The sequence below is a fragment of the Odocoileus virginianus genome, chromosome 14 (genome assembly GCF_023699985.2).
Source record: "Odocoileus virginianus isolate 20LAN1187 ecotype Illinois chromosome 14, Ovbor_1.2, whole genome shotgun sequence".
NCBI lineage: Eukaryota > Metazoa > Chordata > Mammalia > Artiodactyla > Cervidae > Odocoileus > Odocoileus virginianus.
The window spans coordinates 61,144,415-61,169,040 of NC_069687.1; the positions used below are offsets into that span (position 1 = coordinate 61,144,415).

Sequence of the window (24,626 nt, forward strand, 5' to 3'; positions counted from 1 at the left end):
CAAACTATACGAGGCATCATTAACTTATCAGCAGAGGCAAGGAGTTTCCCCACCAGATGAAGTTTCACAAGGCTCAGAGTACTTCCATTAGTAGTATTTAAAGTAATGAATTAAAACTAAATATTAAGTGGAGGCCTCATAAAGTTAATTCTTATTCTCTACTATGGTCTTAATGGAAGGTTAACCAAGGGGTATTAGATTCTGAAGGACTGGCCAAAATACTGGGGCTTGAGGTTAACTTAGAAGCACTGTATCATCTTTCAGGTTATGGTAATTTGAATACTAAAACCAAAGTCAGGTGGAACGTTTAAGAATTACTGGAAGGTAAATGTTTTCAACAATTTCATCATGACCACTTTACAGGCAATATTTATAACTATATGCTCCAGAAAACAATATTTAAATAATGTTATTTTTGAAAATATAAGAGGGTATTTTTTAAAATGAAAATTCTTAAGAAGTATGAATTTGAACTCACATGAAAAAGTCTTTCAAGTTCAGCCTTCCTAAGTCAGGGACTTAGGATATTTAAATTAACTTTGTAATTATGGATTCAAATAAGACTAGAAAACCACATCCCAAACCCAGTCCAAAATATTAGAAAATGGTGATAAAAGCAAGTGTTTTAATGCACATCAGTCACCTACAAAACTAAGAGTATTCCCACACTGAATGAATGCATGGAATCACCATTCAGCACACTAAGGTCCTGGCGGCTGACCCGATGGACTGCAGCACACCAGGCTTCCCTGTCCATCACTAACTCCTGGAGCCCACTCAAATTCATGTCCATTTAGTCAGTGATGCCATCCAACCTTCACATCTTCTGTCATCCCCTTCTCCTCCTGCCTTCAATCTTTCCCAGCATCAGGGTCTTTTCCAATGAGTCAGTCCTTTGCACAGGTGGCCAAAGTACTGGAGCTTCAGCATCAGTTCTTCCAATGAATATTCAGAACTGATTTCCTTTAGAATTGACTGGTTGGATCTCCTTGCAGTCCGAGGAACTCTCAGGAGTCTTCTCCAACACCACAGTTCAAAAGCATCAATTCTTCGGTCCTCAGGTTTCTTTAGAGTCCAACTCTCACACCCACACATGACTACTGGAAAAACCATAGCTTTGACTAGATAGATCTTTGTCAGCAAAGTAATTTCTCTGCTTTTAAATATGCTGTCTAGGTTGTTCATAGCTTTTCTTCCAAGAAGTGCATCTTTTAATTTCATGTCTGCAGTCACCATCTGCAGTGATTTTGGAGCCTAAAAAAATAAAGTCTCTTACTGTTTCCATTGTCTCCCCATCTATTTGCCATGAGAAGTGATGGACTGGATGCCATGATCTTTTTTGAATGCTGAGGTTTTTTTTTTTTTAATTAATTACTTATTTTCCATTTATTTTTATTAGTTGGAGGCTAATTACTTTACAACATTGCAGTGGTTTTTGTCATACATGAAATGAATTAGCCATGGATTTACATGTATTCCCCATCCCGGTCCCCCCTCCCACATCCCTCTCCACCCCATCCCTCTGGGTCTTCCCAGTGCACCAGGCCCGAGCACTTGTCTCATGCATCCAACCTGGGCTGGTGATCTGTTTCACCCTAGATAATATACATGTTTTGATGCTGTTCTCTTGAAACATCCCACCCTCGCCTTCTCCCACAGAGTCCACAAGTCTGTTCTATACATCTGAGTCTCTTTTTCTGTTTTGCATATAGGGTTATCGTTACCATCTTTCTAAAGTCCATATATATGTGTTAGTATACTGTAATGGTCTTTATCTTTCTGGCTTACTTCACTCTGTATAATGGGCTCCAGTTTCATCCATCTCATCAGAACTGATTCAAATGAATTCTTTTTAATGGCTGAGTAATATTCCATGGTGTATATGTACCACAGCTTCCTCATCCATTCGTCTGCTGATGGGCATCTAGGTTGCTTCCGTGTCCTGGCTATTATAAACAGTGCTGCAATGAACACTGGGGTGCACGTGTCTCTTTCAGATCTGGTTTCCTTGGTGTGTATGCCCAGAAGTGGGATTGCTGGGTCATATGGCAGTTCTATTTCCAGCTTTTTAAGAAATCTCCACACTGTTTTCCATAGTGGCTGCACTAATTTGCATTCCCACCAACAGTGTAAGAGGGTTCCCTTTTCTCCACACCCTCTCCAGCATTTATTGCTTGTAGACTTGGATAGCAGCCATCCTGACTGGCGAATGCTGAGTTTTAAGACAGCTTTTTCACTCTCCTCTTTCACTTTCACCAAGAGCCTCTTTAGTTCCTCTTCTCTTTCTGCCATAAGGGTGGTGTCATCTGCGTATCTGAGGTTATTTGTATTTCTCTCGGCAATCTTGATTCCAGCTTGTGCTTCATCCAACCTGGCATTTCGCATGATGTACTCTGCATAGAAGTTAAATAAGCCGAGTGACAACATACAGCCCTTAACAATTTGGAACCAGTCTGTTGTTCCAAGTCCGGTTCTAACTGTTGCTTCTTGACCTGCATACAGAATTCTTAGGAGGCAGGTAAAGTGGTCTGGTATTCCCAATGCTTTAAGAATTTTTCAGTTTGTTGTGATCCACACAGTCAAAGGCTTTGGCGTAGTCAATAAAGGAGGAGATGTTTTTCTGGAACTCTCTTGCTTTTTCGATGATCCAACGAATGTTGGCAATTTCATCTCTGGTTCCTCTGCCTTTTCTACATTCAGCTTGAAGTTCTCAGTTCACATACTATTGAAACCTGGCTTGGAGAATTTTGAGCATTATTTTGCTAGCATGTGAGATGAGTGCAACTGTGTGGTAGTCTGAACATTCTTTAGCATTAAAATGAAAGCTGACCTTTTCCAGTCCTGTGGCCACTGCTGTTTTCCAAATTTGCTGGCATATTGAGTGCAGCACTTTCACAGCATCATCTTTTAGGATTTGAAATAGCTCAACTGGAATTCCATCACCTCCACTAGCTCAAGGGCATATCCCCAGGCAACGACAAGAAGAGGAAACTGCTTTATGCTCTGAGAAGGAACTTCACTTATCTGATCTGTAACTCAACAGGACTTATCTGATTTTAGTGATCCTTGATTAATCTTAGTAGAATAAACATGAACTCCAATACTGGAACCAATATTAGACCTTCAGTGTCCTTTACATTACAGTCCATTTTGGGCAGAGCTGACCCAAAGAGTGTCTTTTACTCAGAGCTGCCAAGCCTGCCTCTATGGCTGTGTATCTGGTATAGGAAAAGCAGCATGCATGCTCAGTCGCTTAAGTCAAGTCCGACTCGTTGTAACCCTATGGACTGTAGCCCACCAGGCTCCTTTGCCCATGGGATTTCCCAGGCAAGAACAATAGAGTGAATTGCCATTTCCTTCTCCCCTCCAAGGTATCTTCCTGACCCAGGGGTCGAAGCTGCATCTCTTACGTCTCCTTCATTGGCAGGCAGGTTCTTTACTCCAGTGCCACCTGGGAAGGCAGGGAAAGGAGAGATGCCACTAAAACAACTTGCCTCTTCGGCAGAATCAGAGGATGTTCAGTCACTATCTGTGTTGAATACCAATATCCTAGATCCTATTTTGAATAAAACTCCAGTGATTAAGAAATCAAAGTTTCTCCAGGACTAGAAACTCTTGATTATAGGGTTCAGAATGCAAGGACACAAGGTCAGGCCCTGGCAGCACAGCTGTCTGCGGATCAGTGGTGCATGGCTGGCCAGAGTGCCTTAGAGCAAAACGGATTCAGTTCAGTTGCTCAGTTGTGTCTGACTTGTTCTTTGTGACCCCATGGACTGCAGCACGCCAGGCGCCCCTGTCCATCACCAACTCCCGGAGTTTGCTCAAACTCATGTCCATTGAGTCAGTGATACCGTCCAACCATCTCATCCTCTGTCATCCCCTTCTCCTCCTGCCTTCAATCTTTCTCAGCCTCAGGGTCTTTTCCAATGAGTCAGTTCTTCGCATCAGGTGGTCAAAGTATTGGAGTTTCAGCTTCAGTATCAGTCCTTCCAATGGATATTCAGGACTCACTTCCTTTAGGATTGACTGGTTGGATCTCCTTGTAGTCTGAGGAACTCTCAGGAGTCTTCTCCAACACCACAGTTCAAAAACATCAATTCTTCGGTCCTCAGGTTTCTTTATAGAGTCCAACTCTCACACCCATACATGACTACTGGAAAAACCATAGCTTTGACTAGATGGACATTTGTTGGCAAAGAAAGGTCTCTGCTTTTTATTATGCTGTCTGGGGTGGTCATAGCTTTTCTTCCAAGGAGCAAGCGTCTTTTAACTTCATGGCTGCAGTCACCATCTGCAGTGATTTTGGAACCCCCAAAAAACAAAATCTCACTCTTTCCATTGCTTCCCCATCTATTTGCCATGAAGTGATGGGACCAGATACCATGATCTTAGTTTTTTGAATGTTGAGTTTTAAGCCAACTTTTTCACTTTCACCTGGAGGCTCTTTAGTTCCTCTTCACTTTCTACCATAAGGTTGGTGTCATCTGCGTATCTGAGGTTGTTGATATTTCTCCCAGCAATCTTGATTCCATCTTGTGCTTCATCCAGCCCTGCATTTTGCATGATGTACTCTGCATATAAGTTAAGTAAGCAGGGTACAATATACAGCCTTGACATACTCCTTTCCCATTTTGGAACCAGTCTGTTGTTCCATGTCCAGTTCTAACTGTTGATCTGAGTATAGATTTCTCAGGAGGCAGGTAAGGTGGTCTGGTATTCCCAACTCTAAGAATTTTCCATAGTCTGCTGTGATCCACACAGTCAGAGGCTTTGGTGTAGTCAATAAAGCAGAAGATGTTTTTCTGGACACTCTTGGTTTTTCGATGATACAACAGATATTGGCAATTTGACCTCTGGTTCCTCTTCCTTTTCTAAATCCAGCATGAACATCTGGAAGTTCTCAGTTCACATACTGTTGAAGCCTTGCTTGGAGAATTTTGAGCATTACTTTACTAGCATGTGAGATGAGTACAACTGTGTGGTAGTTTGAACATTCTTTGGTATTGTCTTTCTTTGGGACTGGAATGAAAATTGACCTTTTCCAGTCCTGTAGCCACTGCTGAGTTTTCCAGATTTGCTGGCATATTGAGTGCAGCACTTTAATAGGAAGCACTGTTACAGCAGCTTCTCCAATCAGGAAGCTTCCATAAGCCTCTTATTCTTATCCCTTAGAGGGCAGACTAATGAAATGAATGCAATGAAAACCACAATCACAATTACAGCAAAAAGGATTAGGACACTTCCATACCTTTTGTAGGCATCTTGAGACACAGGCAGAAATCATAGTTGTGGAGGTACCGGGATGAATTACCAAAGAATGTAAAGTAACTGCTAGGTCTTGAACTGGGGATCCAAGCAATGGTCCTAGGTAATGGGGAAAAGTATATTAGGACTGTACTGTATTCAGTGAGGGGTACCTGAAATGTGTAGAGAGGCAGAGAACTTCAGTGTCCTGCATGTAAGGAGCTTTGAAGTCATCACACTGTTCTAAATAATAAATAAACAGCAACAACTCTTATTGGGTTGACTGGAGAGGGGAGGACAAAGGGCAAACCACTGTCCCTAAGACTGGAGAGAGAGGTCAGTGCAGGGAGTTGCACTGAACTGTAATTGATGAACTGTCTGAGGCTCAGTGTGGCCCAGTCAAAGTCAAAAACTCCAGGAGGACCCCGTCTTGGGGGTGGGGAGGGGCACAATTTTGTGATCTCAAGCAGGCTCTCACAGTAAATATCAGAGATTCATGAGGGTGGCAGTGAGGAGGAATTCTTTCTGAAATACCCCAAAGCACTCTATTCTTAACAAGGTCCGCCCTCAGAGGCAACTAGTATATCAGAGCCAAACTTGAAGGGGTATCAGAGCCTAGGTGACTTGAGGGAAGCACCCAACGGCAGTCTACTCCAGCTGTCCTGTCCCACCTATGGCGGGATGGAAGGTCTGAGAAACGGCTGTGCAGCTCAGAGGCCAAGGGCATCGGCTAAGACCCAATCTTAGGGGCACAGACACTCCCTTCTCCCTCCCCTCCCCACCACAGCACTAAAGGCCAGTTTAGAGCAGTCCCTTTCACCCAGTGTATCACAGCTGGCTATCAAGAAAAATGTTGAAGGGCAAAAAAGAGCACAATCTGAACAGAGAGAGCAAGCATCAGAACCAGACATGGCAGGGATGCTGAATGGTCAGACTGAGAATATAAACTGTGATTAACGTGCTAAGGGCTGTGACAGACAAAGTGAAGGCCACAAAGAACAGATGATCATGATGGTACAGAGACAGAAACAAAAAGGCTAACAGAAAGGAAGAAGACCACTGACACGCTCAGACGGGACATGGCTGAGCAAAGTCTGAGTGAGAAGATTTATCAGCAGACACCTCCAAAACTGAAAAGCAAAGTGAACAAAAGACTGAAAACAACAAAACAGAATATGCAATACTGTGGGACAACTACAAGGTATGACATATGCATGGGGAGAAACAGGGAGAAAATACTCCCAAAGTTAGAAAAGAAGAAGAAATAATTTCTATTATTAGAAGGGGTTGAAAGTGATACCCATGCTTACTCCGGTTTGACTACCTCACCTTGGAGGCATGCACTGTGAACGCCATTTTCAAAGGCCTCTCGGGAGGCTTGCGAGAGGTCTCCAGAGACGCTTGCTGCGTACTCAATAACGGGCAGAAGAGATGATGTTTCCATGGGTTTTGCTTCCAGTTCTACAGTCACAAGATGCCGTTTGTCTCCTAAAGTTCTATCTAAGGTATCTGTAAACAAATTGAATATAGTACCTCAGAGATTTGTTCTGGAAAGGTGTCAAGGTGCCACAACTGGCAAAATCAACAAGTCGAACAAGTTGATTACAGTCAACAAATTCAAGGTCTCATGGAAGAGAATACCAATAAAGACAATAAGCATAGTATAAAAATGTCAGAGTAAATAGTTCTATCAAGAAAGCATATTCTGTGTTTATCAACACCTGCTCTGAATCACCTATTAATGTTGCTTCAGTGTTAGGGTGTGTTGAGGCAGATGAACACACAAGTTCTGACATGCAGATCATACGTTTCAACATTTATGTGACTGAAATTCTTTTAAGCACAAAATTTTTACTTAAAACACTTATTGAGTACAAAAGGTTATCTAATGAAAATTAAAAGGTTTTTAACCTTGACAACAAACAGTTAAATTTCATACTGTTCCAGCAATATATTCTTTTTTTAATGTTCATGATTTCTTTCCTCCAAAACTACTGATCTATTTGTTAAAATGAAAATGGTATCCCTCATTTGTCAACAGCAACAGTGGTCAGTGAAACTGAGTGGGGCCCTGTTGGGGCTCTCTGGCATGGAGGGCTTTTGTCCCCCATTTCTTGTAGGCAAGACTCCAGCCTCTACGACCTTCCCTGAGCTCCACAGGGCAGATCTGGAACCGCTGCTAAGCACGGGAGAAGCAGTCAAGAAACCACCTGCTCAGTTCAGTTGCTCAGCCGTGTCCGACTCTTTGTGACCCCATGAACCGCAGCATGCCAGGCCTGCCTGTCCATCACCAACTCCCGGAGTTCGCCCAAACTCATGTCCATTGAGTCGGTGATGCCATCCAACCATCTCATCCTCCGTCATCCCCTTCTCCTCCTGCCCTCAATCTTTCCCAGCATCAGGGTCTTTTCAAATGAATCAGCTCTTTGCATCAGGTGGCCAAAGTATTGGAGTTTCAGCTTCAACATGAGTCCTTCCAATGAACACCCAGGACTGATACCTACTGATACCTACTAAAGGAACTGCTGAGAACTAAGGTCTACACATAGCCAACTTCATAACAAAGTTGCCAAACTGTTTTCTCGCCAATCTCATTGGTGTAAAAGGGCATCTTGTCTTTTAACTAGCATGACCCTAATCACTGACAATCTTTTAATGTGTTCATGGGCCTTCGGCCTCTTTTGTGAAATGTCTGTTCAACCTTTTTTGCTCACTTTTATACTTGGTTGGTTGTCATGTTTTTAGTGATTTTTGGATTTTTATCTGTCAGTTTTATATGAGGCAAGTATCTTCTCTCAGCCTGTCTTTTTGCTTTCATTATATTCTAATACATTCTTAATTTCAATACCATCAAATTTACTCATCTTTTAGTTCAGTTTCAGCTTTACCTGGTTAAGTTCTCCTATACTGTCTTCCAAAAATTTGAAAGTTTAAAAACTTTCATAAAGCACTGGGGTTTTCTTTCTTTCCTCTTTTGCATACATTAGCGTTTATTCTTTTTATTCTTCTGTCCTCAAAGGGAGACTTTCCAACTCTTTCCTCTTATTTAGGCTTTTAAATTCAACTGGAATTGAGGTTTAGATACAGTATGTGGGAGGAAAATAAATCTTTTCCCATCTGATTAGTTTTTCCAGGCCCATTTATTTAAATTCAGTCTGCCCTTTCCCACTGAGCTTCAATATCACTCTGTGAAAGCTGCATTTTCATTAGATATGAGTGTGTTTCTAAGCGCTCTGGTTTGTTCCCCTGGTATATCTGTCTATTCCTAGTTGATCAGTATCATAATGACTGCTTTTATAATAAGTATTAATGTCTGATACACTTCTTTGGGTAGAATTGGTACCTTCGTGCTGTTCAGTCCTCTTATCTATGAATAGTATGGTTCTTAGCTATAGTTTTCTTTCGTTCTCTTTTTTCAAAAAATTTATTTGGCTGCACCAGGTCTTAATTGTGGCATGCACAATCTTTAGTTGTGGCATGTGAACTCTTAGCTGTGGTACCTGGGATCTATTAACAGTTCCCCGCCCAGGGATCAGAACCCTGGCCTCAGGCATTAGGAGGACAATCTCAGCCCCTGGACCACCAGGGAAGTCTCATGAATAGTATGGTTTCCCACTGAACTCCAGTCTTAATACCTGTACATTTTGAGAATTTTCTAGATGTACACAAATGTAACCTGTGCCTCAACAGCATGTGATCACTGGTGGTCTGACTGTTCAGTTAAGGTGTGGTCTGACTGCTGCAGCATCTGGTTACTAGCTTTTCACTTTGTAACTAGCAAGCAATTTAGAGGGAGACACTTGAAGACTATGCAAATATGTTATTCAACAATGTAAACAATATTAAGTATTTGCAAAATGACGATTTTCTATTCCAACCCTCCTCCTCAATATCTAACAGTCAGCACTTGCCATTTCAGTGTAAGGAAAAACAGTCTCTTCTTGTTGATCTATTATCAGTATGGCCTCAGGAATTCTAGCTTTTTGTCAATGGCTTAATTATTGTTCTTAGCTATTCTGGAGCTCAAATTAACCCAGATATAGCCAGTGTAGCCTCTTCAGGTTGGTTCCTATGTCCTTATGACACAATCCCATCATTTTTTTGAGCATTTCCTTTCTTTCTCAGATAACATTCCATCGCTTATTTTTGAAAGTTTCCTATTTCTTACTAATACTTTTTAATCCCCTTTCTTATTTCTTCAAAAATAATATTTATTTTATATACGCTGTACATAGTAATTCTAGTATCAGAAGGCTTTGCTGCCTGTGAGGTTTATTGTTTCTACTGCTTTTTTTTGCTCATTATGCCTTTTCTCAAGGCTTTATGATTTTAAAACTTAAAAAAAAAAAATATTGAGTTCATTTTCCTTTGTGGGATCTTTGAGGCCCGGATTGAGGGTACATTTACCTAAAGAGCCCTATGTTTGCTTTCTCCAGGCTCCTTGGTCTATCACCAATGAAGAGGACTTCACACTAAGTTCCTCTTGGTTTGGAGTTTTATAGATTACACTGGTTCTATGAACTTAGGCTGAAAATGCCTATGGTTACAAATCCTCAGAAATTCTGCCCCTTTGCCAAAAGCCAGTCAGATAAGTTTCTCTGTCACCTTCTTTTATGGAGAAGACTTTCCATATTGTTTCCATGAGAATGTGGCTCTCAAGGAGTAGGTTAAATATGACCACAGATTTCTCCAGAATAGCTAGTGGCTTAGGTGCTGAGTTATCTTCCAACATTCCTGTTCCACCTTCCTTTTTTTAACCTCTGGAAGTTTCCATCATATTCTAACCACTTCAGACATTAATTTGAAAGGGGTTATTTATATTTTCCAAGCATCTTGTTTTTCCAGATATAAAGTCTAGAAAAAGAAATCATCATGTCATTTGTCATCATGCCCCTATATCCTGTTTAATTTTTCAAGTTTCAATGAAAAGTAATCACCTGGCTTATTTATAAACTGCTGAAGTGCTTAAAAGTTCCTAGTTATGCTACACATCTCTTTTCTATATTTTTTCCCAAATCTGTCCAAGTTTCCTTACTGTGGGGATGGGAATAACTGTCATGTTCTTTTACTTAAGGGAACCAAACTGAAAATATCGTATGTAGAAAAAGCACAAATTCTTACATTTTGGCACAGAAATATAAAAACATCAGTTTCTCAAGAATACCATCAGCACAAGATTACCATGTTTATTAAATAGTGGAAATTATTTTCCACTCTATTTTTTTTCTTTTTTAAATTTTAAAATTATCTGTAGTTTTACTGAGATATAATTGACATACAGCACTGTAGGAGTTTAAGGTGTACAACATAAGTATTTAACTTATATAGATCATGAAATAATAACCACAATTAGTTTGGTGAACATCTAACATCTCATATAGATATAACACTAAAGAAATAAAAAAGATTTTTTCCTTTGTGATGAGAAATCTTAGGATATACTCTCTTAACTTTCACTTATAATGTACAGCAGTATTAATTATCTTTATCATGGTGTACATCACATCCCTAATACTTATTTATCTTATAACTGGAAGTCAGTACCATTTGACTGCCTTCATCTAATTCTACCTTCCCCACTCCCCATTTCCACTATTTTATGGAGTAAAAAATAGCACACCAACTTCAAACTCATACTCATTCTGGTATTGAGGACCAGGACAAGCTGTCTACTTCAATAGCTAATCCCACTGCGCAACTGCTTGACGAGTGGCTCAGCCAGGTATATGTAATAAATGAGTGGCAATGAAATAGGGCCGTGCCTAAAGCAAACAAATTCCAAAAAACAAGAAAACACACATAAAACCTGTCCTCACTGATGGAAGACACTAGTGAATATAAACCCTGCTTTATGCAACTAAACTAAGAGATGCAGCAAACAGATCTTGGAGAGAAGGAGAGTAATAGAACCAGCAAATTCTAAATGTTGTATTTACCTGTGGCGTGAACTGAATTTAGGATGGCCTCTCGGTATGCCACCTGGAGGGGCCCGAGATAGGTTTCTAGTCCATATTCCCTCTTGATTCGGTCATGAATAATTTCAATATGTAACTCCCCCATGCCACAAAGGATAGTCTGGGTAAAAGAGGAAGAAAACAAAACAAAGGTCAAAGAAAAATTGTTTATCACAAAACACTAAATAAACTAAATAAAACTAAATAAGCATATGATATCAATATATTTTATTTCCCATTACTTACAAACAAAATTTCTCCTGTAAACTTTTTTTGGCTCCTACATCAAAACACTGCTTTTAACTTCTCTGACTATAATAATAAATCAATTAGAAGTGAATCACAAGGGGTGGTCCAGTGGCCAAGATTCCACAATCCCAATGCATGGCTAAGATTCCACAATCCCAATGCAGGGGGCCTGGGTTTGATCCCTGGTCGGTAACTAGTCAGTGCTCATGCCACAGTGAAGATCCCATGTGCTACAACTAAGAGCCAGTGCAGCCAGTCTCTTACTCTGTGCTAGTTGGGTTATTAGCTGGCCAAGTGGCATTCTAACCAGAACCATGCTTCCCAGCCACAAAGCTAAGTTCTGGCCAATGGAACATAAGTATCAATGATGTTGTTAGCTTCTAGGTTATGTCTTTAAGGATAAATAAAACCATTCTCTTAATGAAGATGTAGGTAACTATCTTGAAATGTGAATGAGGGAAATAACCCCTCTCCCACACACTCCCAATCACATGGCTATTTCCCAATCATCCTGGACACCTTAACCTTACAGTTTTGTGGGCAGTCAAAACTACTAGAGTAGCTTGAACCTTTAAGTGACAGAGAAACTGATTTTTATCTTTTCTGAACCAATGTCATTTTAGGTCCTTGTTAGAACAGTCAAATTTGCATTAAAACATTAAAAAAAAAAAAAACCAAAAAACAAAATAACACAAAAACAGTTACTCCTGAAGGTCTTTGTATGGGAGAGTACAGTGCAAGTAATCCTATTTGCCCCATTTTATTCATATACCATCTGTATAGTAAAGCATTAATTTTAACCCCAAAAGAGATCTGGCCCTTGCCTTCAGCTACTGGAAAGTTCTCTCTAGGCCAAAACGCTCCCTGATAGAAGTGTCTTTGCTTGTCTGGTGCCTTTGTCCGCCAGACAGTCTAACAATGTGACTTATGAAACAGGCTATGGAATAGCCATACCCATTCACAACCTAGAGGGTGAAGGTAGTAGCCCAAACCTACAGGAGACACGAGAGATTAAATGTCAACCACATATGCAGTATGTGATTATGTTCCAACAAAATCTCTGGACACCAAAGGTTTAGGTGAGCTTCCCTGGCTGGCAGTACTCCGAAGAGTCAAGATGAAGAAAGCTTTGCATTTAGAACTCTCCCAGACTTTGCCCTATGTGTCTCTTCCTTGGGTGTTTCTGATCTGTTTCCTTTCAGTGTAAAAAAAACTGTAAGAAACAACAACAAAAGACTATTTGGTGTATGACTGTGATACGTTAACATTAAGTTAAAAAAGTAAATTATTTGGAAAGAAGCAAGTTGTTGAATAATACAAATAGAACGATTTGCTATATATCTGTATATATACATTTAGAAATATGTATATATATATACTATGTTTTATAACATAGCACAGCAGAAAAATGGATGTTTGGAAAAGTGTGAAAGGCTATTCACTGATTATCTGTCTAGAACAGGATGGAAAGACTGAAAGGGAGAACTTTAATTCTTTCCTTTGTCCACTTGCATGTTATCTGCTATTTTTAAAAAAATATGTATTGGTGGTTTTTAAATAAAAAGTTTCTATTGCAATTGCTGTTGTAGCCTTCAGAATCAATTAAATTAAGCTGCTACATCATTGAGTTGGCATTTAGGAAAAAAAAGTACTCCACATTTTTGAGATTAACTAAAATGAGTTTATCCTTTTTACAGGCAAATTTATAATCTTTTAAAGGCCCCTTTTCTCGATATTTGACATAAACTCTACACTGCCTCCCTGAAAAGATGACGTAGAATGAACAGGCATTCTCCCACTGTACCATAACACACAGTGCGGTCCTGTGCCCACTCTAGACTCTACTTCCCACACTGTTGGCCGCGGTCTCTCACTTCTCACCCATGCTGTGTGTGTTATCATCACTGAAAGTATCTGTGCATCCTCCCTTTAGTAAACTGTTTCTGTAAGTTTTAGCATAAGAGGTTCAAAGTGTTGTCTTGGGGTTGAAAGATTTATTTCAAAATTTCACAAAAGGTGTTCTGGAAGATAAAAATGTTGGAGAGTAGTATATATATAAGTAAGATATAATCATGCTGAGGAATTAAGAATTTAGCTTGACAGTAAAGATAATAATCAGAAATTTATATTATGAGAGAGCCAAAGTAGAAGGCCTTTTCTTTTAGGTGCATGAACAAATCAATGTTTTAGACAAATGGACTTAAAACACTCCTGCACACAAACATTATTATTGAAAGATTTAGGGAATCAAATAATAATATGCGTACTTGTCCAGAATCAGGATCTAGCTTCACTTTCAAACTGGGATCTTCACGCTGAAGGCATTTCAATGCATGATCCAAATCTAGAGGATAAACAATAACTGTTACCTTTACATTTTATTTTTTAAGATAAGGTACTACAATAATAGTTATTTCACATGGCCAGAATGTTTTGTAGAGAATTAAAAAAAGTGACAAGACAGTGATAGGCGGTTACTTGAGATTTGAGTGACCTGGAAAGACCTGTTCAGGATGATTTAGATAAAGACATAAACCAAAAAGAATGATGTCGTAAGTAAAATCCCAAAGAAAAAGAATTCCAGATAGAGGAAATGGCTGTGCAAGGAATGGTTTCTATGGAAGAAACAAGAAGGCCAGTGTAGTTGGATATTGGTAGACAAAAGAAAGAGTAGCATCAGATGAGGGAGATGTGTGATGAGATCAGTCACATCATACAAGGTTTGGAGGCCATGGTGAAGTCTGGATTTACGCTTGGCAGCCACTGAAAGGTTTTACATGGGACAGTAACATCATCTGATTATACTCTGCAAAGGTTAAGAAGCTAACAAAAAAGCCTTCAAAAACAAATATGAAGGAAGCTAAATTATATCATGAATAAAGAGATGCTAATGTGCCTACTCTACGATGAATGATCACACCAAAGAAGTAAGAATACAGCTGACCCTTGAATAACATGGATTTGATGTGGTCTTCTTATATACAGAATCAGATATGGAGGAACCAACTATAGTAGAGTGCCGACTATAACTTCAACATTCAGAAAACTAAAATCATGGCATCTGGTCCCATCACTTCATGGCAAATAGATGGGGAGACAAGGGAAACAGTGGCAGACTTTATTTTCTTGGACTCCAAAATCAGATGGTGACTGCAGCCATGAAATTAGAAGACACTTGCTCCTTGGAAGAAAAGCTATGACCAACCTAGACAGCATAATATTAAAAAGCAGAGACATTACTTTGCCAACAAAGGTCCATCTAGTCAAAGCTATAGTTTTTCCAGTAGTCATGTATGGATGTGAGAGTTGGACTATAGAGAAAGCTGAGCACCAAAGAACTGATGCTTTTGAACTGTGGTGTTGGAGAGGACACTTGAGAGTCCCATGAGCAGCAAGGAGATAAACCAGTCCATCCTAAAGGAAATCAGTCCTGAATATCCACTGGAAGGACTGATGCTGAAGCTGAAACTCCAATACTTTGGCCACCTGATATGAAGAACTGACTCACTGGAAAAGACCCTGATGCTGGGAACGATGGAAAGCAGGAGGAGAAGGGGACAACAGAGGATGAGATGGTTGGATGGAATCACAATTCGATGGACATGAGTTTGGGCAAGCTCCAGGAGTTGGTGATGAACAGGGAAGCCTGACGTGCTGCAGTCCATGGGGTCACAAACAGTTGGACATGACTGAGCAACTGAACTGAAATGCTTAACTCAATGACATAAAATGACATAAAAAACCTTTTGAAGTGAAATGTAACTATTTTATCTAAATTTTCAGAGCACTAATTAATTGATGCACCAAGATTATTTGTACCTGGCTGCTTAGCCATTGATGGAGGTTCTATGGTACAGAAGAACACAGGTTCTGGAATCTCCACGCCAGCCAATAGAAGTCTCTCTGCTTCACTGTTTCCTTTCTGCTTCTTTGCTCCCTCCCTCCTGGCTCGACGAGATGCAGCCAATGCACTGGACTCTGATGAGACAACGGTGTCTCCAGTGGCAGTCTGCAAGCAAACAAGACGCATGAACACAACAGGCAAGCACTCAGCTTCCACCAAAATCACGGAAACCAAAGAAAAATTTACCACAGCACTTTCTCTTCATCAAAACCTAAAAGAGACAAATTCACTAAGCTTATTATAACTGTACATTCGTAAAGCTAATTTAACTTATAGACGAATTCTATCCAAAACACTGATGTAGTAAATTCTAACAATAAACACTCCTGGAGGAGGACAACAATAAAACACACATACACACAAAAAATACATTGAAAATTCATCTGGCAAATCAAATTTATCTTTGAGAAAAAGAGACAAAAATTCCTGCCCTTACAAGACTTCACTGGGAAAATATCTTCACTTTTAACATAATCAGTTATAAAGTTAAATTTTCTGAAGTTATCAAGATAGGAAAAAACCTAATGAGAATAACAGTATCTAATATAAACATAAACCATAAGTGTGTATCCATAAATAATATATTTATTTAACTTGGATTTGAAATTTATATGAAGACAATCCATAGTGTTTATAGCATTCCATAATTTATTTTTCTCAGTATTAAATATTTGAGATTTGACTTTGCTGATGAATGTACTACAATATTCATCATTCCACTACTGATAGCTTTTGGATTGTTTACGGGTTTTTGCTATGATAAAACACGTACTTTTAATTAAACATTTAAGCTGTGATTTCCTACAGAAACCATTTGGTCACTTACATGTTTAAGCCCAACAGTCAAAGCAATGTTACCAGCAGTCAGTAAAGGGATTTCTATGTGTTGGTCAGCAAATGGCAAAAGCAGACGACTTATCCTCTCCCTGTAAAACCACAGTTCATATTAGTAAAAGTACAAAGAAATGAGCTCAGAAATGAGGAGTTTTAGAAAATAACCTAGGCTTCTACTTACGTGCAGTTTCCATTAATATTATGGATGGCCGTTTGGGGTTTTAACATGCCTGAGTATATGCGCATAAAAACCAGTGGGCCTCGCTGCTTGTCATGGAGGACTTTAAATGCCAGGGCACATAAGTCACCCTTATACCACTGCCTAAAAATTAAGGAGAAATTCCAGAAAAGCCTTTAAAATATGCCTCCTATATATCTATATAGGTAAGATCATAATTACTTCATAAACTTTACCTTCATGTCCTCCAAAGATTACTCTTATCTTCTAATTTAGCAACCCAGGACAATTAAATAATGTATTACCTACCTCTGTTCCTCCACTGGACTATATTACTTATTGGAGATCTTACCATAATGCTTCAAAACTGGAAAAAACCAAACAAACAAAAAAACGGATTCTCTTCCAAATATTACCTCTATTAGCAAATAATTCTTGCCGGGACATCCCTCCTCAAAAACTACACCTAGGAATATCACACCACTTCTTAAAACCCCATAAAGAATAAACAAGAAGGTACTTTTCAATTACTGCTTTCACGCTCTCCTCCCACTTCTTCTTCAGCTGCATAGCCATATAAATCTACACTATAAACTTGAACTTGTTTACAATACCAACACTTACAGAATGATGTCCTTAAACTGGTATTCACTGAGAGGTTTCAGAAAGTTTGAATTTGTCTCAAATTGCCAAATTTTGTGCATAGGTACATTTTTCTGAGAAAAAAGCTCCGTATTTCACTAGTTTTAAAGGAGTCCATGACTCAGGAGATGAGACACTTCTATTATTGAGCTTCTCTAATCTTATTCCTATTCTCTCCAAATTTTATATAACAAGTCCTTATATAGAGAGTTGATCATATACTGGACACTGTTCTTTGTGCTTTATAAATATTAGCTCACTTATTCTAGTGTCAACCTTATGAGATCAATCCCATTCTCTGCATTTTACAGATAAGAGGTTAAGCAACTTGGAAGAGTTGAGATTTAAATTCAGGTAGTACACAGTCCATGCTCGTCATCACACTGCCATAATGCCTCTCCAATAGAGAGGGATGAGAAGCGACTCAGGTTCCAGTTAAGAGGGTTCAAGTCCACCTCTGTCTGCCATTAATGCACAAAGCTCACTTAGATTTTAGAGGATTTTTAACCAAGGACAAAGCTGCTAGGCACAAGAGGGGTAAAACAACAAACCTTTCCGTATGGTCACAAAATATTTTGAGCTTATGAAAAATCTTGAAATCCAGAATAAATATATCTATAGCATATTTATCAAACACCCCCAGTTTACTACTTCTTTTTTTCAGACTAAGATGGAAGGGTCAACACTTATACTTTTACACAACAAAGAAGTCACACATTCTTAGCTCCATCTTAAAGACAGCAGGTTACAAGAGATGATGACAAACATCCTTTTCAAGTAAAAATTACAATGACTCTATATTATATTGTTTAGAGTAATATTCTTCATCAGTGTTATTCAAAAATTGTGATTCAACTACCACTTTTGAAAAATAAGACCTATCTGTCTACCTCTCTTTTCAAGCCTGTAAAATTTTAATCTATGTACTTATACTTACAGAAATTCACAGTTGCGTTCTTCAGGTGAAGGCAAGTACAGAGTAACAGCATCTAATAAGGGCTGGACCCCTTTGTTTTTCAGGGCACTTCCACAAAGCACTGGCACTGCAGTCTGAGCCAGTGTTACTCTGTGTATTGCGGTTTGTAGCTATAAAGCAGAGATATAAATGTTTTATGTGTAGTATTTTGGTCTCCACCAAAATATCTCAGATGATTTTTCTAACCAAGCATGTAAAATATCACTCCTTAGCACACTACCATCATTCTTTTTATGGCCTTATTCTATTTTTCACTGTAAATAACATTAATCACTATCTGGTATATTAAATATATATTTAGTTTACTGTCTGTCCACCCATCCACTAGAATGTAAAATCTATAAAAGCATTATAGCAAATCCCATAAAACACCACTAAATCACCGAAAACTACTAAAATAAAGTAGTTGAATAAAAATATTTCTTGAAAAAGTTAATTACTTGTGATTTAACCTTGATAGTCTACTAGAAGAACTTGTTAGAAATTAGAAATATGAATTTCAGTTTCTTCAAATGAATTAAATCCACATTAAATAAAATCCAAGGCAAAATGAGGTGTACCAAAGCTAGAAACAACTTTTGAAAGATCACAAAAATCAAGAAAAGCTTAGATGTGTTTGCAAGCTATTGATAAGAGGAATGGTGGGTCAAGTTCATTTTATATTGTAAGCTCTTTGAAAACAGAAATCATATTATGTGACTATAGGGTATAGTAAATATCACATCTAACCATTCAAATACTAAAGAAGAAAAAAACTCAAACTTACAGCATTTCATGCAAAAGAAAAAAAATTTTTACACCTCTAATTTCAAATGGCTCAAAATTAATCTACAGATCTTGTGTTTTTCATTAATTCTTTCCATGAAAAATAACCAAGCCAATTTGCTGGGCTCATCTTGAAGTCAACTTAAAACACATTACCACTTAAACACTGTTCATGGGAGAAGGTTCCTGTCAGAAAAAAACCAAAAAGACCTTGAATAAATCTGTCATAATTCAAATACAATTCTCTGGTTTGATGTATTTCATAAGAAAGCCAGAAAGAAAAAAAAAAAAAACCTGGGAAGATCTAGAATAAGTTCCCACTAACAATTAAAACAGATTCAGAAAAAAATGTTCTAAAAATAAAAAAGAAAAAAATGTTCTGAGAAAAATGACCATTATAGTAGTCTGAAAAATCAGTAAATTAAAAAAAAAAGAAAAATTTCTATCTGTGGTTTTCCTACTACTACTTAGTGAAATGATCATAGTGAAGGAAAAAGGATGCAGAAAATGAACAATGTTCTCTATTTTTAACAGTGTTCTAATTTTTAAGTCGGCATTTTCTAATGACATCCAAAGTTGAAAAAAAAAAAAATCTACAATAGTCATCAAACCACATCCAAGTAGTAAAACTTGATCAAAAGTAAATGATTAATAAAATTTACCTTTTCAGCTGGTAGCAAATCAAAGTTCTCACTAAATTCTCCTAAAACCAAGTCAGCAAATTCATCATCCAAATCTGCAACCTGTAAGGAAAGGCTTTAGTTCTATAACTTGCATTCATTATTACAACTATAGGTCTACACACCATAAACATCCGTTACCTACATATTTCAAGACAGTTACACAATCCAACTTATCCAGGCTAAGGAACTCATCACAACTTTTAGAGATTTTCTTTCAAAGGAAAGAGACTGAAAACTGAATATATGATCTCATGAGTTTCCTAAACTCATGGGAAGCCAGAGCCTTTTGATAAAGCACCTCAATACAGTACTACCTATTCAGAGTACTCAAGAGGAATAAGAGAAAATTTACAGTTGATAGCCAAAGATAACATACACAATGGACTGCTGTTTTAAAATAGATCTGGAGGGGACGTCCCTGGCAGTCCAGTGGTAAGACTCTGTTATTACAATCCAGAGGGCATGGGTTTGATCCCTGGTTGGGGAAATAATATACCACATGCTATGCCGTGTGACCAAAATAAGTAAATTAATAAATAGATTTGGGGTCTTAGTTCGTAAGAAAAGTTTCATTTGGTAATCCTCTAATATTTTGAATGTTCATCATATCTCCTAAGTAAAAGAACACATCCTGTTTATAATTCTTCACTGAGGGAATAAATTTAAGTTGAGAGGGTCATGGTATCATTTCAATAATAAAAACATAAATAATCTCATTCATATTTGTTCCTAATCATTTGCCTATGTGCCAGGAGAAATCAGCTGATAATAAAATTAACAAAAGAGTTTCAATGAGAAGCCTCTGCACTGCAATGAAGAGTGGCCCCCTGCTCACCCAACTAGAGAAAGCCTGCATGCAACAACGGAGACGCAGTGCCGGCAAACACAGATTTAAAAAAAGAAAAGAGAACAGTTATGTCACCTCTCTCTCTCTCTTGGTTACCTGTGGAGATAATACTAGGACTTATTCCATGAGGCTACTGTGAAATTTAAATAACCAATTCAAACTATGCTTCCAGAACATACAGTAAGTATACAATATTCTTTTCATTGCTGTTCACCTTTGGAATACATGAGGTTGATTCTAGTTGCACTAATCTTATTCTCTAATTAAAAACTTTTTAACTGTGGTAAAATATAACAAACATAAAATTACCATCTTAACCATCTCTAAGTGAATAGTGTTAAGTATATTCCACACTGTCATAAAACTAACCTCCATAACATTTTCATGTCACAAAACCAAAACTCTATATCCATGAAACAAACTTTTTCTCATTCTCCCTTCCCCCCAGCTCCTGGTTAATTATCATTCTACTTCCTGTCTCTATAACACTGAGGACTCTAGATACTTCATATAAGTGATATTCTACAGTATTTGTCTTTTTGTGATTGGCTTATTTCAATTAGCATAATGGCCTCAAAGTTCATCCATGTTGTAGCATGTCAGAATTTCCTTATTAAGGCTGAATAATATTCCACTGTGTATATAGTACATTTTATCCACTCATTTGCTGAAGAATACTTGGATTGCTCCCACTTTTTGGCTGTGAGAAAAATGCTGATATGAAGAAGGATGTACAAATAGCTCAAGATCTTGCTTTCAATTTGTTTGGACATATACCCAGAAGAGGAATTGCTAAATCATATGGTAATTCTATTTTCAATTTTCAGAGGAACCACAATAGTGTTTTCTAGAGTAGTTGCATCATTTTCATTCCCCAAACAGTACACAAGGGTTACAATTTCTCCCCATTCTTGCCAACTCTTCCTTTTTTTTGATCGTAGCTATCCTAGCTGGTGTGATATGCTGTTATTCTCTAATTCTATACATATATACGTATTCCTTGTAATGAATACTTTATTACTATCTACTGATAGTCATCTCAAATTCTCCTTATTTTCATTATATAGGACCATGTTCTGGAACATTGAGAGATATACATGCAAATGTAATTTGGCTCCTCAACTGTATTACAAAATCCTTCTTAGGATTATTGATAGGTAGAGGTGTGTGTGTGTGTGTGTGTGTGTGTGTGTGTGTGTGTACTGATAGGGAGAGAGGTGTGTATGTCTGTACTAATAGATAGAGGGGTGTACGTGTGTGTGTGTACTGATAGGCAGAGGGGTGTGTGTGTGTACTGATAGGTAGAGAGGTGTGTGTGTGTGTGTGTACTGATAGGTAGAGAGGTGTGTGTGTGTGTGTGTGTGTGTGTACTGATAGGGAGAGAGGTGTGTATGTCTGTACTAATAGATACAGGGGTGTACGTGTGTGTGTGTACTGATAGGCAGAGGGGTGTGTGTGTGTACTGATAGGTAGAGAGGTGTGTGTGTGTGTGTACTGATAGGTAGAGAGGTGTGTGTGTGTGTGTACTGATAGGCAGAGGTGTATGTACTGATAGGTAGAGGGGTGTGTGTACTGATAGGTAGAGAGGTGTGCGTGTGTGTGTGTGTACTGATAGGTAGAGAGGTGTGTGTGTGTGTACTGATAGGCAGAGGTGTGCGTGTGTGTGTACTGATAGGCAGAGGTGTGTGTGTGTACTGATAGGTAGAGGGGTGTGTGTACTGATAGGTAGAGAGGTGTGCGTGTGTGTGTGTGTACTGATAGGTAGTGAGGTGTGTGTGTGTACTGATAGGCAGAGGTGTGCGTGTGTGTGTACTGATAGGTAGAGAGGTGTGTGTGTGTGTGTACTGATAGGCAGAGTGTGTGTGTGTACTGATAGGTAGAGGGGTGTGTGTACTGATAGGTAGAGAGGTGTGCGTGTGTGTGTGTGTACTGATAGGTAGAGAGGTGTGTGTGTGTACTGATAGGCAGAGGTGTGCGTGTGTGTGTACTGATAGGTAGAGAGGTGTGTGTGTGTGTACTGATAGGCAGAGGTGTGTGTGTGTACTGATAGGTAGAGGGGTGTGTGTACTGATAGGTAGAGAGGTGTGCGTGTGTGTGTGTACTGATAGGTAGAGAGGTGTGCGTGTGTGTACTGATAGGTAGAGAGGGGTGTGTGTGTGTGTACTGATAGGTAGAGAGGGGTGTGTGTGTGTGTGTACTGATAGGCAGAGGTGTACGTGTGTATGTGTACTGATAGGTAGAGGTGTGTGCGCGCGCGCGTGGGCCCTTAGTCACTCAGTCGTGTCTGACTCTTTGCAACTCCACGAACTGTAGTCCGCCAGGCACCTCTGTCCACGGGGATTCTCCAGGCAAGGTTCAAACCCAGGTCTCCCGCATTACAGGCAGATTCTTTACCAGCTCAGCTACCAGGGATGCCCCATTTCATTTAAGTAAAATTCAAAAACATGGAAAATGAGGTATATATCTGTAGTAAACTATAAAGTAAAGCAAGGGAAAGACAAACACTGCAATCAAGATGGTGGTGGTGGGGTAGATGACTAGTGGGAGGGAGAAAGAACAGGAAATAGCACACAGAGATTCAAGACTATTGCCAATATTCTACTTCTTAAGCTGGGAGGTGATTACACTGGTGTTCCCAGTATTATACTTTATATATTCTATATGTAAATTTAGATGAAATGTCACAGTAAACATTTTTTAAAGTTTCTAAATATTTAAGCAATTTCAAGCTCAGAGTATTTACTTTACTTGTTCAATTAAGGCATTCCTTGCTTCCGTTGTTTCTTTCAGCAATTTAGGATCCCTTGTTTCCAAGAGGGGTTTTCTCTCAAAGTCTTTTCCATCATCTGAATTGGGATTCCAAAGAAGTTTTTCTTTACCTACTACATCCACCACTCCTTTGAAAGCTTTGCCTTCACCAATTGGTAACTGTAAGTGAGAGTGAGACAAACAGTAAACGATCATCAGAGCTCAATTAAAACTATACTGGGGGTAAAACTTCCCTCCTTTGAAAGCTTTGCCTTCACCAATTGGTAACTGTAAGTGAGAGTGAGACAAACAGTAAACAATCATCAGAGCTCAATTAAAACTATACTGGGGGTAAAACTCCCCCACTCACTCCCAAATGTCTCTTAGCATCATTATCATAATCTACATCTAGTTTTACTTATATCCTAACTGCTTCCAAAAGGATTTGAGATAGCTTCAAAAGTGTATATAATAACACCACAATAAACTGATAAGGAAACTAAGAAGGATCTGTTCATATTGATTAAACCAAATATTAATCAACCAACCTGTAAAAGCAAAGGTTTTGCCTTCAACTTCTCTCTGATGCTTTCAACTGCATAGTTAAAACTGTAAAATAATTTAAAATGTTAAGATTCTTAAAATAGGATTTAAGAACCTAACCCTATTATAACCCTAAATTGCTCCTAATGTTTACCATTTACCATTTTTCCACAGGACATTTTGTCTAATCTTTTAATGGTAATTTCAGATTAACAGTCCCTGGAGAAGGGAATGGCAACCCACTCCAGTACTCTTGCCTGGAGAATTCCATGGACAGAGGAGCCTGGCAGGCTACAATCCATGGGATCACAAAGACTCGGACACGACTAAGTGACTAACACTTTCACTTTTCAGATAAAAGTGATTGAGAATCTATCATAATTCTGCCACACATGTATTTAGGGTATTTTATTATTGTGAGCTTTGTTTAAATAAAGTTTGAGGTTAAGGTTAAATGAACTGATCAAAGTCACATATAATAAACTGGAGTTAAGATTCAAATGCAAGATTTATGATTACAAGTCAAAGATTCTTCTAACAAATATCAACACATTTGTTATCACACATGACTACCCACTTTCTTCCAAGAGCCAGCCTAATTTTTCTACACTTTTATCTCAAGCATTCTTCATATCATATGCTATACTGTTCATTTTTGTGCTAACACTAGGGCTGGCTACCTATGAAACTCATGCCATCTTTGGCATGTGGGCTGATTCATACACACATGCAAATCATTCTGGTCCCGATGTCTTTAAGCAGCAACCTAGTATCCAGTATCTCCCTCCCATCACTACAGGTTCGGTCAGTCAGTACAGGCAGTATCCTATCAATCTCAAGGAACTCCAAACAGAAAATGGTCAGAACTTTAGTCTCGCACATTTTGAAGGTTGCTGTGCTTTTACTAATCAAGACACAAGTCCTTTAAACCAGAAGCCTTAGAATTACTATGCAGAGTTACAGAAACACGAAGCATACCTGTGTGGTATTAGAAGAGACACGGTTTATTACTGTCACTCTCAAACCACAGATCAGGATTGCTCCCTTTCACATTTCCCC

The 24,626-nt window shown here is 38.6% G+C and overlaps 1 protein-coding gene across 5 annotated transcripts in view; it reads right to left on the reverse strand.

Annotated features, from left to right (window-relative positions):
• Positions 1 to 1,757: 1,757 nt before the first annotated feature.
• GFM2 (GTP dependent ribosome recycling factor mitochondrial 2) overlaps positions 1,758 to 24,626 on the reverse strand; it is a 44,221-nt gene continuing 21,352 nt past the window's right edge. For 2 of the 5 annotated variants that reach the window (XM_020913128.2, XM_020913127.2), the window contains 11 exons: positions 23,573 to 23,633; positions 23,025 to 23,204; positions 19,409 to 19,489; positions 17,943 to 18,091; positions 16,367 to 16,507; positions 16,178 to 16,277; positions 15,267 to 15,456; positions 13,715 to 13,791; positions 11,181 to 11,319; positions 6,574 to 6,753; positions 1,758 to 5,364 (listed from right to left, as the gene is read on the reverse strand). In XM_020913128.2, coding sequence (XP_020768787.1) covers positions 5,162 to 5,364; positions 6,574 to 6,753; positions 11,181 to 11,319; positions 13,715 to 13,791; positions 15,267 to 15,456; positions 16,178 to 16,277; positions 16,367 to 16,507; positions 17,943 to 18,091; positions 19,409 to 19,489; positions 23,025 to 23,204; positions 23,573 to 23,633 — 1,501 coding nt within the window. In that variant the 3' untranslated portion in view covers positions 1,758 to 5,161. The remainder of the gene's footprint in view (positions 5,365 to 6,573; positions 6,754 to 11,180; positions 11,320 to 13,714; positions 13,792 to 15,266; positions 15,457 to 16,177; positions 16,278 to 16,366; positions 16,508 to 17,942; positions 18,092 to 19,408; positions 19,490 to 23,024; positions 23,205 to 23,572; positions 23,634 to 24,626) is intronic. The other 3 variants (XM_070476816.1, XM_020913125.2, XM_020913126.2) reach the window with 3 other exon arrangements.